The 16,928-nt window shown below is 43.1% G+C and overlaps 2 protein-coding genes across 3 annotated transcripts in view; one reads left to right on the top strand and one right to left on the bottom strand.

The window, feature by feature from the left end:
* Positions 1–929, bottom strand: part of BLTP3B (bridge-like lipid transfer protein family member 3B) — a 59,291-nt gene extending 58,362 nt beyond the window's left edge. For both annotated transcript variants that reach the window (XM_050896160.1, XM_050896167.1), the window contains exon 1: positions 825–929. In XM_050896160.1, coding sequence (XP_050752117.1) covers positions 825–868 — 44 coding nt within the window. In that variant the 5' untranslated portion in view covers positions 869–929. The remainder of the gene's footprint in view (positions 1–824) is intronic.
* A 6,248-nt stretch (positions 930–7,177) lies between these two features.
* On the top strand, positions 7,178–16,676 carry ACTR6 (actin related protein 6). Its single transcript, XM_050896353.1, has 11 exons — positions 7,178–7,309; positions 7,945–8,062; positions 9,808–9,876; positions 11,306–11,429; positions 12,248–12,383; positions 12,474–12,530; positions 13,225–13,323; positions 13,511–13,589; positions 14,304–14,475; positions 15,429–15,567; positions 16,380–16,676. The coding sequence occupies exons 1-11, from the start codon at positions 7,242–7,244 to the stop codon at positions 16,507–16,509; spliced, it is 1,191 nt and encodes a 396-aa protein (XP_050752310.1). The 5' UTR covers positions 7,178–7,241; the 3' UTR covers positions 16,510–16,676.
* The last annotated feature ends 252 nt before the right edge of the window (positions 16,677–16,928 follow it).

Raw genomic sequence — 16,928 nt, 5'->3', positions numbered from 1 at the left:
CGTTAGATATGATTTCAGTCACCCAGAAAACGTCGAACTTACTTCATCCCTTTGCGGGCACTGGAACGCATCTCTTTTGTTACCTGGCCTCACCTGCACCTGCAAGAGCTCAGATGTCGCGACAAGACCTGGAAGGACACACGCCGAGCTCCCACACCCCCAGCCAGCAAGCGAACCGGGACGGCTTGTGTGAACTCCCCCCCGCCGCCTTTGAATTACGACGGGGTTTGGGTTTTTCCCCCTTTCTTTTCCACGCTCCCCCTCGCACACCTTCTTCCCGCCACGGGCTGCCCTGAGGGGCGCCCCGCGGGCCCCGTCAGCGCCCCCCGCCGAGGGGCTCCGCCGTCGCCTCCCGGGGGGCTCGGGCCCGCTGCCACGGCGGCCCCCGCCCGGCTCGGCGCCATGCGGCGAGCTGCGGAGGCGGGCACCGTCTGCCCGGCGGGGAGGCGACCGAAGCCCGGCGGTGACTCACTCGGTGACTCCCTTCTGCGCCAGGCAAGCCGAGCCCCCTCCTCGCCTCGGGCGGGCGCCTGCGCGTCCCCCCGCGCCGCCGGGCACCGAGCGAGGGGGCTAGGGGCCCTTTATGCGGCTGTCACCGCCGGACAGCCCCACCCAAGCAGCCGGCCATCCCCTCCGCCGCCAACAGTCACCCCGAAGAGGCGGCTCCAGCTCCACCTTCCGCGGGCTGAATGAAGGCCGGTCCCCCCCGCCCCGCGCCAGGGCCCGGGGGCCGCTCTCCGCCCGGAGGCGCGGGACAGGGAGCTGCCGCCGCCGCCCCGCCCCGCACACCCCTCAGCCTACCCGGGGCACGGCGCCCCACTGACCTGGAGAGATGCTTCAGGATCTGCTTCTTGATAATCCCCGCCATGGTGTCTGCCGGCCCGCGCCCCTCACGACGACCAGCCGGGACCGGGGACGCGCCTCATCCCTCCGCCTCCCCCTGCCCGAGGCGGGGAGACCGCTGGGAGCGGAGCCGCTGCCTCCGCTCGCGCTCACTCGGCGCCCGCCGCCATCTTGGCTGCAGCATCACCTAGTGACGGGGGGCGGGGGCGGCGGCGGGGCGGTAACGGGGAGGGCCGGACCCGGAGCCACCGCCCCGCGCAGGGAGCGGCAGCCCCGGGCAGGCGGAGGCGGGGTGGGGGCACCTCCTACCCTCGCTTGCTCGCAGACCCCCTGTCCGCCGCAGCCGGGTTCCGCCTGGTCAGCACCGCCGTCCCCCCTCAGCCTCTGCCCGCCCCAGGCCGCACCGCCCGCCTTTTCTCCGCTCTCCTCCGCCAGCTGCTTCTTTCCTCCCTCGTCAGCCTTCCCGTCTCCAAAACTCCGAAGGCGTCTCTCTGCGTCCCCGCCTGTGGCTCCATCCCTCCGCCCGCCTGTGGAGCGTGTCCCCCGTGGGCCCGGCCCCCGCCTCCCCCTCATCCCCATCCGCCCAGCCTGCTCTCCCCCTGCACCCTGAGTCACCGATACCGGTTGTTATTTTTGTGGAAAATCTGTTACAAAGTGCCACTAAAAGGTGTTACGTGTAACGACATGAACACAAAAAACCCCTGGTTCTAGTATGTAACAAGATTTCCTCTTGATAAAACGCTTAGTTACCTACATGCATTAATACTTGGCGTTAATACCTGCACGTCATCCTCTTCCCAAGTGATCTGCAGAGCTCATTCACAGAAGCAATGTTTAAAGTTACTTTAAGTTTTTCAGATAAACTCCATTACTCTAGCTCTTCCGTAATACATTCACCTTGATTAGCCAAGTGAGACGTTTACCCTTTTTATACCTCTGTTTTATAAGCAATATTCATTTCCAGCTACAAAAAGCAATCCTCAAATTTGTTGCCATCTGGGATCCCCAAAATCATTCCAAACTGATACGCCGAGCAAGCAAACAACCCTAGAAGCAACAAATTCGATCCTGCCATCTGTTCTTCCAGAAGAAGGTGGAAGAGTTGTTCAGGCAGCAAGCCCTGCCCAAACAGCTGCATGCCTTCTCCTGGGCCTGATCCTGGCCCAGCTGAAAGCCAGGACGGCTACTGGTCCTACAGCACTACACCAAAGGAACAAGGCCAGATAAAAAGAAGAAAACTTACCGACAGAAACTTGTAATGATATGGCAATAAATGTATATACGCATATATAATATTTCCCTTAACCCGAATTTCTCAGCAATTGCTCAAACCCACAGACTTGTAAAATCAGGTTGTTCCCCAGGTGCTTACATTTCACTGGGTATCTGTGGCAAGTATAAAGCCTACAAGTCATTTTAATTTTGAGACAATAGCTTCTCACGCTGTAGCAGAATTTCCAAGTCAGTTAAAAAATAAATGTCTTGTATTAGTTTCGTTCATCCAGTAACTCTCTTCTCTGGGGGTCCGTCACTCAGAAAAGGTATCTTGAAGAATTTCAGTGGTGGGTAACCAAGTACCCTGAACAGTAGTATTAACTGAAAAAAAGAAAAAAGTTAACAATTGTAAAACTAACAAGCTTTTCAGATGTGACCTCTATATGAAGGATGACTTGCTGCCTCTATAATATAGTCTAGAGCTGCAGAGGAAAGACATCAGATACTATTTTCTTTGCCTCTCATATACATAACAGATTAATAATTTACATGCCATGAACCAAAACCCCAAGGACCTTTAAGTCAGAAATATGAAGCAGTAACAGAAAAAATAGGTCAGGAAATGACTGTTTTCAATTGATTTTTCCAGGCATTTAAAAATCAGTCAGTTGTGTAATACTGACCTCATTATATTCTTTAAAGAGATTTATAAAGTGGGAATGAGCTGTGTATGAAGCTAACACTTTTATTCCTGTTTTAAGTTCAATTTTCTCAACTAGAAAAAATTCTACCAGTATCTTGGAGAAACAATGTTCATCATCATGATGGATCAGCTTCTCATTAAGAAAGAAAATATGAGGGGCAAGGAAAGCAGGACCCATGCCATGTGTTCCCTTTGAAGTGTCCTGCAAGCGTAGCTCTGGCAGAAAAGGGAAAGTCCAGAGGCTCTTCACTGATGTCAGAACTAGAAACCAGAAATATTCCTGTCCGGCAGGGTTGATCTGAATCGTGACCTCATGTTCTCCCCCATCTCCTGGAGCACGCTGAATGGACGAACAGAGGAAAATGCACAGATCAACCCCCTCACCCCAGGGAATTAGAAGGGCATGTGATAAGGAGCCCAGCTTATCCCTTGGTTCGAGCAGAGTATCTGACACTTCTTTTTAGAGCCTGATGCAAATTAGTATCAGGATATCCCCAGGCTATGTTTATTAAGACTCTGGACTGATTCTCCAAATCACACTCGCATGTTTGCCAGCAGATGAATTTCTGCTAGCATGTTCATGATAATTAGACCACCGCTATGTGAAAACGATGCTTGATACAAAGTCCCAAAGACTGACTCCTGCTCTGAACAGAGGAAGGCAACCGTTTATGAAGAACCTTGTGAGAGCGTCATCAGCTATCACCTTAATATGATAACGACAAAGAGGAAAGAGTGGCTTAGCCTTCCTGACTACTTTGCACTAATAAACATTGCTCTGTAGGATTTCTTCATCTAGCAACCAAGGCTCTTTGCTCTTGATTTACCAAAATGACTCCCGACCCAGTGAGGAGAAACTGTGTCACAGGAGAAGAAAAGGGGTGGCTGTAGTGGCAGATCATCACATATATTGCCATGGGTCCCACTGATCTGGGTCCTGATGATCTGGACCCTGACCCACCAACTTTCCATGTTGACTTCAGACCTGCGCGGTCACCGTGGACCTGCCTGGTGATCCCTGGGCTATGTCTGGCCCTTGTTCACCCCACCAGACCTGAGCCTGACCCTGACTTGAGGATTAACTTATGTGCTTGTCCTCGGACCTACTTCAGGATCACACACTTGCTCTCCCAAGAAGACCCAAGAACCCAAGGATGTACAGAGTTTCCCATCAGGCAGTCATCTCATCCACCAGCCTGCCCTTCACCATCACGTAAGGAAAGAAAAGCGCATGGAGTTCAATTTACAGATGATAAGTCCCGGATAACGCCCCCCTGTGTCAGAGTCAAAGAATGCAATAACTTCTTCCTCAAGGATAAGTTTCTTTGGATGCTCTAAACAACCTGCAAATTCTTGTAGTTGGCACCATTCAATCATTCTGAGGCTGTGCGTTCCTGCAGAGCAGAGCAAATAAGCAGCTGTGTGCTTTGCATAGGGTGTGCAGATGGAGTTTGACTTTTCATGTGGTCATGTGGATTCCTTAACTGTAAAAACTGGAATGGAGTTGAGAGGAAAAAAACCCAAAACCAACTAGAGCCCAAGTGACTTCAGAAACGTGAAGGTCACAGAATTAACAAAAAATATTTGTTGTTTTTCCCATTAAATAAAGCAGTAGGAAATGTGGAAAAAGAACAAATAAAATGTGACTTAAAAAGTTCTGATTTTGTTTCATACTTGCAGAATGAGAAATTCGGCATGGCTTCATATGGATAATGCAAAACATAATGGTCCGTCTTCAAATGCAGACGTGCAAGGCTTAAGTAGTCTGACGGACCATTACTCAAAGTTAAAGAACATCACAAAATATCAATTCTAAGCTATTGTAAGGGGCAATGTACGAGGTTTGCCACCACGTGGACATTTGAAAGTCCTGTTTATGTGTCCTTACTATGTTACTGACTTTGTTAGGTACTCTAAAAACAACAGAAAGTATTATCAGAAGTGTCATTGCAATATATGGGTGAAGTATGTAAAAAAACTCAATAAATATGTATGTGAGTTGCCCTCAGTTAGCAATGACAGTAAATATACCAACTTCAGTTCTGAGAGATTTTAAATATTTATTTATATCAACCACTACACATAAATCTAAGTGAACTGTTAGAAAAAGTAATTAATTAAATTCTGGCTTTCACCTTTATTTTCACAAGGCAAAAGTTAGCAATAGCTATAATGATTTTTTGTCTCTCAATTATTCTTCTGAAAGAACTTCATATTATTAGTAAAAGGATAAAGTAAAAATTATGTGGTTTTAAGAGTAATATTTTGTGTTTCTCTGTAACACTGCAAATGCCTAAAGCATTTGTCACAATTCTATGTTTTGTATATTTTGGGTTTCAATTACAAGACCAAAATTTACTATTACTATGCCTGTCAGTGGGCAAAGAAGAACAACCACCAACACTTTACAGTGTTCTTTAAAAGAATCCAGAAACTCCTGAACTGGAAAAACAGGCTTTTGATAATTCCTGTGACCTCTCCTCAAGAACCAAAGAATGTATCTGCTAGAGCGGGGATTAAAGATGCTGTCCTTAAGATACTGATAAGCATGTAAAGAGGATTGGTCTAAAATCAGATTGCCGTGCGTTCTGCTGAACATCCTGGCTCATGGAAAGACATTTGATATTTGTTAGGGTAAAAAGTCATCAAACAGAGTAGCAGTTATTTTTAAGTTCTGATATTTCCGGGAAAGCCAATTACATACAGATACAAAACTGTAATGCACTTTCTATTTTATTGGATAACAACAAAGATACTAGTGATGGTAAGTAAAGCATATAAATAAAGCAAAATTCATCATAAAGCCAAGTGCAAGGTCCTGCACCTGAGACGACACAACCTAAGAGCCCAGTGCAGGCCAGGATCTGTGCGGCAGGGGAGCAGCCTTGCTGAAAGGGACCTGGGGGTCCTGGTGGACAGCAAGCTGAGCAGGAGCCAGCAGTGCGCCGCTGCAGCAACGAAGGCAAATCGGATCCTGGGCTGTATCCGCAGGGACATTACTAGCAGAGACAGAGACATGATCATCCTACTCTGCTCAGCGCTTGTCAGGCCACACCTGGGGTACCATGTCCAGCTCTGGTCCCCACAATTCAAAAAAGGTGTGGACAGACTCAAAACGGTTGAAATGAAGGCCATGAAGATGATCAAAGGGCTGGAGAACCTGCCCTATGAGGAAAGACTGAAGGAGTTAGGTCTGTCCTCACTGGAGAAGAGAAGGCTCGGGGGGGGACCTTATCACACTATTCCAGTACTTAAAGAGTGGCTGCAAAGAGGGTGGAAGCTCTCTCTTCACAAGGAGAAGACAAGAGGCAACAGGTTTAAGTTGCACCAGGAGAGGTTTCATCTTGATACAAGGAACTTTTCTTACAGTGAGCACAATCAATCACTAGAACAACCTCCCCAGGGATGTGGTGGAGTCCCTGCCGCTGGAGGTTTTCAAGATGGGGTTGGACAAGGTGCTAGATCTCATCTTGGCTCCCTTTTCGACGGAAGGTTGGACCAGATGATCTTTCGAGGTCCCTTCCAGCCTGGGCTGTTCTATGGTTCTGTGATTCTATAAGGGTGTGCGGTATTCGACACAGACGTCAGTAAAACAAAAGCTGGTCAGTGACAGCGAATACCAATAGCACCGGTTTTTATACTATTTATAATAGAGTGTTTATTACAGCACGCTTAGAACAACAGTAAAATAATGATGGTGGAATTTAAAGAGTCTTCTCCCTTTTCATTTTGTAACATTCTTACACAGAAAAGGCCCGTATTGCGTGCTGAGCTCTCACATGAAGTGATTTTCATTCATCGCATTTCTCCCCCACGCACTGAGTGCCCGTACGACAGCAGCCGCTGCGCTGCACTGCCGGGGACACCCGCGACGCGACCCGCGGCCCATCTGAGGGCAAGGCACTCCCTCGCCAGGGGGGGTCTGTAACTTTACACACACCGCAGGACTCGCGCCGCCCCCCTCCCCCCCCCCCCCGGGCTCTCGCGTTAACGGCCCCGTGCCCGCTGCGCCCCTGCCGGGAGGGCGCGACCCCCCTCCACGCTCACCACCGCCCCCACAGAGCTGGGGCTGACCGGCGGCCGCCCGTACCCGCCGCCCGCAGCCGCTGGGTGGCGGCGCGGTCCCCGGCCGGGGAGAGGGGCTGTCCGCGCAGGCGCACTGGGGCGGCAGGGAACGGCACCGGAGCTAGCGCTCGACGAGGTGCCTCCGTGCCGCCTCCTCCGCCCGTCTCTTTGGCGAGAGCTTCCGGGTCACGCCCGACCAATAGCCTCCGCAGCTTCGCGAGCGTCACCGGCACCACGTGAGCGGCGAGCGTCTCGCGCCAGAGGCGGGTGCGCTGCCGGAAGCGGTTGCCGCGGCATTCCTGCGTCCCATCAGGCAACGCGCGGGCGCTGCTCCTCCACTCTATGGTAACCATAGAGATCCACGGCGGTGGCGGATCAATACTGGGACGGCGGCGGCCGTGGCGCCGTGGGGAACATGGCGACGCTGGTGCTGGATAACGGCGCCTACAACGCCAAGATCGGCTACAGCCACGCGAACGTCAGGTGAAGGCCCGGGAGGGGACGGGACGGGCGGGCGTCCCCCTTATCGCTCCGCCGGCACCCTCTCGGCGCACCTGCCCTCCCGCCGCTCCCCGCCGGCGCCTGGGCGCACGGGAGGCCGCCCCTCCTCTCCCTCAGCCCCTCACCGGCGAGCGGGCCGCCAGCGCGCCTGCGCTCGCCGCGGAGAGGCCCGGCCTGGCCCCGCCCCTGCGGCGGGTGCCGGGCCCCGCCCCTGCGGCGCGCGCCGACCTGCCCGGAGGGACCGTTGCACCGGCCTCCACTGCCCGGCAAAGGGGGCGGCGGTGGCCGGCCGGCCGGCCGGCTGTGCCGGTGCCTGAGGGCGGAGGAGCCCCCGGCGTCCTTTTTGTTGTGCTGGCGGCGGGGGGGGGGGGAGGGGTTGGTGGTAGCTCAGTGCAGTGTGCAGGGTGTGGTTTGTTTTGTTTGTCCAAAAGGTGCCTCGTCTGCACCGGTGGTGTCAGAAATTAGAGATTTCCCTCGTAACTGGTTCTAATAAAAGGATTAAAACCAAAACACAGCAGCAAAAATGTTATTGAAAGTGTACGGTTTATGAAAGTAGCGTAAAGGCAATGAATGTGTCTCGTATCACGATGAAGAGGAAACTTCCCAATCTTTTCCAGCGTTATTCCCAACTGTCAGTTCAGATCAAAGACTGCACGCTTGAAAACCTTTACGGCAAATCAACTGGATGAAATTAAAGATCCCTCTGGTCTTTTTTATATTCTTCCTTTTCAGAAAGTAAGTAAGATACCCTGAGTTTATAGCCAAATGTAAATTGTTTTAAGGAATAGTTTTCATACAATATGCCCCAGCTGCAAGGTTATATGTAGTATCATATAAGAATCAAATTCAGCAGTGTAAAGTTTAACAATCATAGAATTGTTCAGGTTGGAAAAGACCCTTAAGATCATCAAGTCCAACTGTTACCCTAGCACTGCCAAGTCCACCCCTAAACCATGTCCCTAAGCGCCACATCTACATGTCTTCTAAATACCTCCAAGGATGGTGACTCAACCACTTCCCTGGGCAGCCTCTTCCAGTGCTTGATAACCCTTTCAGTGAAGACTTTTTTCCTAATTAATAGCCAATCTAAACCTCCCCTGGCGCAACTTGAGGCCCTTTCCTCTTGTCCTCTCCCTCGCTGCTTGGGAAAAGAGACCGACACCCACCTCGCTACAACCTCCTTTCAGGTGGTTGTAGAGAGCAATAAGGTCTCCCCTCAGCCTCCTTTTCTCCAGGCTGAACAACCCCAGTTCCCTCAGCCGCTCCTCACAGGACTCGTTCTCTAGACCCTTCCCCAGCTTCGTTGCTCTTCTTTGGACGCGCTCCAGCACCTCAATGTCTTTCTTGTAGTGAGGGGCCAAAAAATGAGCACAGCAGTCGAGGTGCGGCCTCACCAGTGCCGAGTACAAAGGGACAATCGCTTCCCTAGTTCTGCTGGCCACGCTATTTCTGATACAAGCCAGGATGCTATCGGCCGCCTTGGCCACCTGGCCACACTGCTGGTCATATTCAGCTGGCTGTCGACCAACACCCCCAGGTCCTTTTCCGCTGCGTGGCTTTCCAGCCACTCTTCCGCAAGCCTGTAGCATTGCATGGGGTTGTTGTGACCCAAGTGTAGGACCCGACACTTGGCCTTGTTGAATCTCATACAATTGGCCTCGGCCCATCGATCCAGCCTGTCCACATCCCTCTGTGGAGCCTTTCTACCCTCAAGTAGATCAACACCCCTGCCCAACTTGGTGTCATCTGCAGACTCACTGAGCGTGCATTCGATCCCCTCGTCCAGATAATTGATAAAGATATTAAACAGAACCGGCCCCAAAACTGAGCCCTGGGAAACACCACTTGTGACTGGCCACCAATTGGATTTAACTCCATTCACCACCAGTCTTTGGGCCCGTCCATCCAGCCAGTTTTTTATCCAGTGAAGAGTATGCCCGTCCAAGCCACGAGCAGCCAGTTTCTCCACAAGAATGCTGTGGGAAATGGTGTCAAAGGCTTTACTAAAGTCCAGGTAAACAACATCCACAGCCTTTCCCTCATCCACTAAGTGGGTCACCTTGTCATAGAAGGAGGTCAGGTTAGTGAAGCTTTCATAAACCCGTGCTGACTGGGCCTGATCACCTGGTTGTCCTGTACATGCAGTGTGGTGGCACTCAAGATGATCTGCTCCATAACCTTCCCCGGCACTGAGGTCAGACTGACAGGCTCTGTCAGAGAGAATAATGTATATGGGAAACACAATTTACATTGTTTTTGTAGTGTAGTAATTAACATATTGATGGGGAATATTTGTAACATTCTTTATCCTATGTAACATTTACTCCTTAGCATAGAAATGTGAATTTAGACATTTTTACTCTCAAATTCTTTATATTACCAGTCTATCAATCACTTGACATTTTTTGATTTCTAGTAATTTGTTTTTAAGTATGATTTGATTTTCTAAATAGTGCAAATTTTTTTCTAAATACCTACAGGGTTACTTGGTGAACTGGGATGTCCAGAGACAGGTTTGGGATTATCTTTTTGGAAAAGAAATGTATCAAGTAAGAGCCTTTTTTTAATTACAGATTTTGTGTAGGTTAAATATTCACTAATGGAATTAACATAAGTATATCAAATATTAAATAGAACTGGTGAGCTTACTGTTCTTTTTGAAAGTGCCTTCAATTAGAAATCACAGGGATTTATTTTTTTGCAAACTGAAGAAAATTTTTACTTTGAGCTCTGGTGTAGGAATTTAAAAAACATTTAAATTTTTTAGTCTTGTGTGTGTTCATACTGAGTTCAGTTCACATATGTTAAGAAATTCACATCAATATAATTAAGAGTTCAAGTTAGTAAAAAATAATAATAATTATAGACAGATACAATGTGGTTTACAGATCAAGAAACTGTTGATGTAAAAGAGAGTGATGAGCTAGGTCAGTAGGCCAAAAGACACACATTAAGTAACCATCTTTGGCTAACCATTTTCTACCTATGAGTAAGTTGAGTGTATAAAATATAAATATCTGATACTTAATTTTTCTTATTTATCACACAAACTGGATTTAGCACAAGAAGTGTAGTAAGGCTTCCCTTTTATTTTTTCTTTAAAAAAAATGTTACATACTCTGAAAGTTTTTGGTTTTTGTAACATCTAGGAGGCAGAATGGTACTGAGAAGGAAAGTAATGCCTCAAAATATCTTAGTCTCCACACATAAAAATATACAGTGCTGGCTTTTGATACTTAGCTTTCATTTTAGTTTTGGAACTAGATTCAATTTAGTCATGGTTTCAAGGACAATGTAGTTTTCATTCTTTTTCATGAGTGAAGACTACAGAGAGATACAGCTGGTAATACTTTTAGGGCCATATCCAGTTATGATTGAAGTAACCCTCTGAAGTCCTCTCTAAAGGAGTTTGAGATATCAGTAAATGCGGAAAGTCCAGGATCTTTTGCTGGCCTCATTAGAGGTTACTGGGAGTTTTATTATTGATTCTACTTTGCGCAGGACTTCATCTTTGATTATTAGATAAGTAATTTTGTGATGCAAGTGCTGAGCTGTTGCATCAGCTAAGATGCAAAGAAGCAAAGAAAGAGACTTATCTTTCTGTAGTTGACAGGATTAATGTAAAGTATCTTACGTGAGCATTGCAGTGTTCCTTTATGGGTATCTCTTTAAAATGTTGGATTATGATTTGTAAGGGTGATAACAGGAGCAGAATATGTATGTTCTGTTCTATTGTGATTATGTTCTAGAATATGTTCCCTTCTATTATATTTTTATTCATTTATTTGATAAAGTTGTATCCCTGTTCATGAAGTCTTTAAAAAACCTAAAACTTTCTAAGCTTAGCTTCTACAAACAGATACGGCAAGTGGTAATCATGTCTTCAAATTTACATGATCTTCAACTGCTGCAAAATATGGTAATGGAGTATTAATTTCTAAGTTTTGTGTAATGACAATCTTAATGTATTTTTCATAGGTGGATTTTGTAGATACCAATATTATTATTACCGAACCTTATTTTAACTTCAGCTCAATACAAGAATCCATGAATGAAATTCTATTTGAAGAATATCAGTTTCAAGCAGTTCTTAGAGTAAATGGTGAGTCTGTCTCCTTCTAGTTTGCATTTATATGTTTTGAAGGTTAACCTTGTAAGTAAATAAATAAATAGATAAGCACGCATGCATGCATGCATGCATATGCACACACATGTATATATAAAGATAGTAAAGAAATTACTTCATTTCCTTCCTGGCTCTTGAGTAATATGCTCCTATACGTACTCTAACTGGATTAAACATTTTTTTTTTTTTTTAGAAATTCCAGCTATAATCTTATCCTACTTTCTTAAGAGTGTCATGGTATATAATTAAAGGAAATTTGAGGAGAGTCAGGATGACAGAGATAACGGATGGATTTTGAAACAGGATAGCATTTGAGAAAGTCTACCAAAAATTTGCATGAAGTCTTTGATAGCTTTCCTTTTTTGGGGGGAGGTTGGAGGTGCTTTTTGTTTGGTTTTGTTTTGTATTAGCAAATAAAACGCAGCATTACAATCATGAAATGTATCTTACAGGAAATGTGTAAATAACATCACAATCCTTCTGAAAGACAGCTGGACATAGGATACTCCTTTAGATAGGTTTGATAAATTGTGGTGTGATCAGTCTGCTTGGACTTTAGGAGAGGAAACTGAACATGGACTGGAATTATTGAAAAAGAATAAATGGGGGCATATACGATACTTAATTTTATCCACTGTCAAAATTAATTCACGTGTTGGCTGTAGTATTATGTATTGAGGTCTTGGAAGTCTGTCAAAGGCATTTAAAATATGAAGCAAGTACACTTTCATATCAATGTAAATTCTAAAACTGTATATTCATATAAAAATTGAATGAAATTTTCTGTATTTCAGCTGGAGCTCTTAGTGCGCACAGGTATTTCCGGGATAATCCATCTGAGCTATGTTGTATCATTGTGGATAGTGGATACTCTTTTACACACATTGTACCTTATTGTAGAAGTAAAAAGAAGAAAGAGGCAATCATCAGGTAAACTGCAGTATATATTTTCTAGAAGAATTGTTTGCTATGCCGGAAATTAATAATGACAAAATTCCTTGTGTTACTCCTTTTCTGTAGGATTAATGTTGGAGGAAAACTCTTAACCAACCATCTGAAGGAGATAATCTCTTACAGGTAAAGCATGCTGATCATCATCTTGAGATCTGGTATGAAATGAGCTAGAAGTTTGTGGGGATATTCTTACTGGTTCTGTGAATTTTAGATTAAATGCTGTTTAAAGGAGAAGGGAATTTTTGTCTGTTACAATCTGCTAGCTGCCATCTTGAGCTTAAGCTCAAGATGAATTAAGATGAGCTTAAGCTCTTTGAAGAATTAGGCTGTTAGTTTTTAAAGTGCCAGCACTTTTGAAGTTGCTGAGCTTACCTGTGTGTTCACAATTATACAAGTCCTTATATATTTTCTGAGATGTCTCAGTAGATCATCAGTCAGTTTGCTAACTGATTCTATCAATACCACAAATAAAACTCAATAGGATCAAGTTTTCGTTAGGGTCTTTTAGCTTGGAACTTTATCTAGGTAAAGGTCTTTGCTAGTAGAGCTAATTGCAGGATTATAGCTATACTTGTTATGAAGATATTGGGCAAATGCAGGTAGATGTTTGTATTTATTGAACTGTGAAATAGGAAAATGTTAAACTCCAGTAGGCCAGGAATGCTTTTGTAAATTGAGTACAAGTTTTAGATATTGAGACAGTAGCTTTCTGTGATTTGAAAACTATGGTTGCTCATCTCCAGTGGAAAACTGGATAGGTAATGCTAAGACTTAATTATTCTCGAACTTCGGTGTTTTTGTTTATTGTTTTTCACAGGCAGCTACATGTTATGGATGAAACACATGTAATTAATCAAGTGAAAGAAGATGTGTGTTATGTTTCTCAAGACTTTTACAAGGACATGGACATTGCCAAGTACGTATACAATGGTACTAAATGTAAAAGTTGGTACTTCTGAATAATCTATTTGTACAAACAAATAAAACTATACTCTTAATCAGAAAATTTTTCAGTTAAGTCAAAGGAAGTCTTGTCAGTATAAAATAGTTGGGATTTAGAACTTGTTCTTTATTCTGTTGTATTTTACATTCTTCTCTTTCAGATTGAAAGGAGAGGAAAATACTGTAATGGTAGATTATGTTTTGCCAGACTTCAGCACAATCAAAAAAGGATTTTGTAAGGTAATGATAGTATGTTTTTTGAGTATTTTTTGGACTGGTCCCCTCCACAAGTCTAGTAGAGAGGTTAAGACAACTTTCTTTTTTCTAATACTGTATTGTAACTTCTTTTTGTGCTATGCATTAATTGGTAAAATTTTCCTTAGGAAGTTGAGATGAAAATTAAATACTATTTTTCCAGCATAGCATTTTATGTTCTATTATTTAATACTTGTAGCTTTCTATGCTTGTGCTCTGTCATACAATCTATCCATATCATTATTGTTGGGATTTTTTTAAACTTAAGTTGGAAAACATTTTCTCTGCTTTGATACTTTTTTGTAAGTCTCTCTGAATTTTATTTAAATACCGTAATAGGTAGAAGGTTCAAAGTCGTGTTATAGAAGAGCCTGAAAAGTCTTCATACTAATGAAGACAATTTAACAATTTTATCTCATTTACTGAGTTGGCCATAGTTTCGAAAGCAGTCCAAATATTTTAAGGCCATTCTCATGCATACCTATTTTATTTTGCTTCAGGCAAAATTGCAGTTGATAAGAGCAGAGTTACTTCAGATTTAATACCAGAGTATGTATTATTCTTAAAAGATTTGTTGATAATACCACTTAACGTAGAATATACTGCCTACCTCTGCAGTACATGAAAAAGATTAGCTGAATACTCTAGGATGTAATTTCTGTTCTTAAGCAGTGGCTACTATTCATGTCTTTAATTTAGCCAAGGGAAGAGATGGTGTTAAGTGGAAAATACAAGACGGGCGAACAAATACTTCGTCTAACAAATGAAAGATTTGCAGTTCCAGAAATACTCTTCCATCCTTCGGATATTGGTATTCAAGAGATGGGAATTCCTGAAGCCATTGTTTATTCTATTCAGAATTTACCTGAAGGTATAACCTAAAAGTATTTTGAAAAGTGTGTGTGTGGGCAGAGCTTGTGTTGTTTTGTTTTGGGTTTTGTTGTTGGTTTTTTGTTTGTTTGTTTTTTTGTTTTTTTAAGCATCCAAAGTGTCTTAAGAAGCTAGTACTCTTAATATGCCAGTTACTAAGTTGTTGTGAACTGTTCTGTCTTCTGGTGTGTGTCATAAACTCTAGAACTGATTGTCTGCTAGATTCTCTGTTAGGCAAACAGTTTTGTGGTGATTCATTGATTGGTTTCTACTCTTGTTTCAGTTAATCACTGTAGGCTTAATTCTTCTTAACATCCTTTTCTAACGTGACCTATCTATCTTTGATGCCAATGATGGAATATACTTGAAATTAGTTTTGGCTGTGTTTTAAAATATCTCTCTTCGTTGGAAGAACAGAAAAATCAAACTGACGAGAAAAATGAAACTGACCAAACTCAGTAATTTAAGCATCAAAGTATAAAACCTTTCTGACTGCTGTGCTTGTCAGAAGTAATAATAAAGCTTTCATTTTATAGATGATGTACATGTAATCAATGTTATTACTACAAAGATGACTTTCATAGGTTTTGTGATACCACATAAGTGTGGTGGCATTGAGGCTATTATTTTGTACTCTTAAAAAAATTGTATCATTTAAAATCCCTTTTGAAAGGGGAATCGTGTTGGCAGACGTGAAATTTAATAGACAATATAAGAAAACAGTAGTTATCAAAGCCAAATTCTAAAAATCATGAAGAACAGAGGGTCATTGATCACTTTCTTGTATTTCTCAATAAAACTATTTTAACTGATGTGATCATTAGATGATCATAAAATTCTTCTATGCATATTTCTTACTTCTGTTCCAATTCATAACGAAATTGGGGGAAAAAAACTTTAATCTTTAAATATATATTCAGTCTCTAACTACAGATTTACTTATTTATTTTACAGAAATGCAGCCTCATTTCTTCAAGAACATAGTTCTCACTGGGGGCAACACCCTTTTTCCAGGCTTCAGAGATCGGGTTTATTCTGAAGTTCGATGTCTTACTCCAACTGATTATGATGTTTCTGTTGTTCTTCCTGAAAAGTAAGTTCTAAACTGTACAGAACAAGCTTTGTCCTTTTAGCAGAACAAACTATAAAGTAGGATTTCTTTTGCTGATTAAAAAGATAGATTGAGTAAAGGGGTTAATTTAAATATTAAGCGAACCAAAATTGTACAAGAAAAATGTTTTAAGTCAGCGTATTTTCAGACAAACCAAATAAATTAGAGACCACTTGCTTATCCTGTACTTTGGCTAATAAAGTTAAGCATATAAGTAAGTGTTTTCAGGATCAGTCTTTTTATTGTAAACAGATAAATAAGACTGTATTGTCATGAAGTGGATACATAAGTATGCAAGATTAGAGTTTAGTCTTTTACTTAGAAGAATTTTCAGCATCTGAATGTTGCCGTGTCATTATTAATGTAGCCACTTCAGGAATTTGGAAGGGGCAACATCTTTGCGGAGAGAGGGTATACAGTTGAGACAAAACAAGTATATCTTGAAAGTACAAAAAAATGTTCACTTTTTTTAGAGTATTATTAAAGAGTATTTATAAATATTATTAAAGAATTGTTATCTGTGCGAAGTAAATACAAAGACATCTCCACGTCCTGCCCTGTTCTCACCTGCCTCCAAAGAGGCACTTGCTTTTTATAAAAAGCAAAGTCAGTTAGCCCTGCTAAAATTTCAGACTTTGTCTCATAACTTGTCTAGAGCTGGATGGTTTGATTTAGCAATCAAAAATATATTTTTAAATAGATATGGCTAAATAAAAGTCTTGGAAATCATCACTGCATACTTCTGTTTTAAATTAACTTAGAGATGAGTAACAATAATTTTGTTCATTTTTCAGCCCTATTACTTATTCTTGGGAAGGTGGGAAACTCATTTCTGAAAATGATGATTTTGAAGATATGGTAGTAACTAGAGAAGATTATGAAGAACATGGACACAATATCTGTGAAGAGAAATTTGATATATAGGTAGCATAGTTGGATACATTGTTATTCCATTGTTTTACTCAGAATGGAACTCTATGAACTACAACCTGTTTTCTGTCAGTTAGGATTGTGTTTTAGCTTTCCTCTATTGAAGTGGGTTGGGAAAAAATCATTTTCAGAGTTTAAAAATAAAGTTTTACAAGCCTAATACTATGAAGTAATATGTTCATTGTCATTTCATTATGTTCTCATCTTTTACTGATAGCTTCATTGTATTCTTATTGCAGAAAACCTCAATGCATGAGGCAATAAAAATATTGAATGCTTGTACTGGTGTGACACTAAAACATAGTGAGAAGAAATCAAGATTTCTGGTTTTTTTTCCAAATAAATATTATTCTAACTCGTGCATGCAATTAAATGGGCATTAAACACATCTCAAAAGGTCTCTTTGAGATTGC

Source organism: Gymnogyps californianus, chromosome 1 (assembly GCF_018139145.2).
Source record: "Gymnogyps californianus isolate 813 chromosome 1, ASM1813914v2, whole genome shotgun sequence".
Lineage (NCBI taxonomy): Eukaryota > Metazoa > Chordata > Aves > Accipitriformes > Cathartidae > Gymnogyps > Gymnogyps californianus.
Note: the sequence above shows the minus strand (reverse complement) of the source record. Positions and strands in the feature narration are given on the sequence as shown.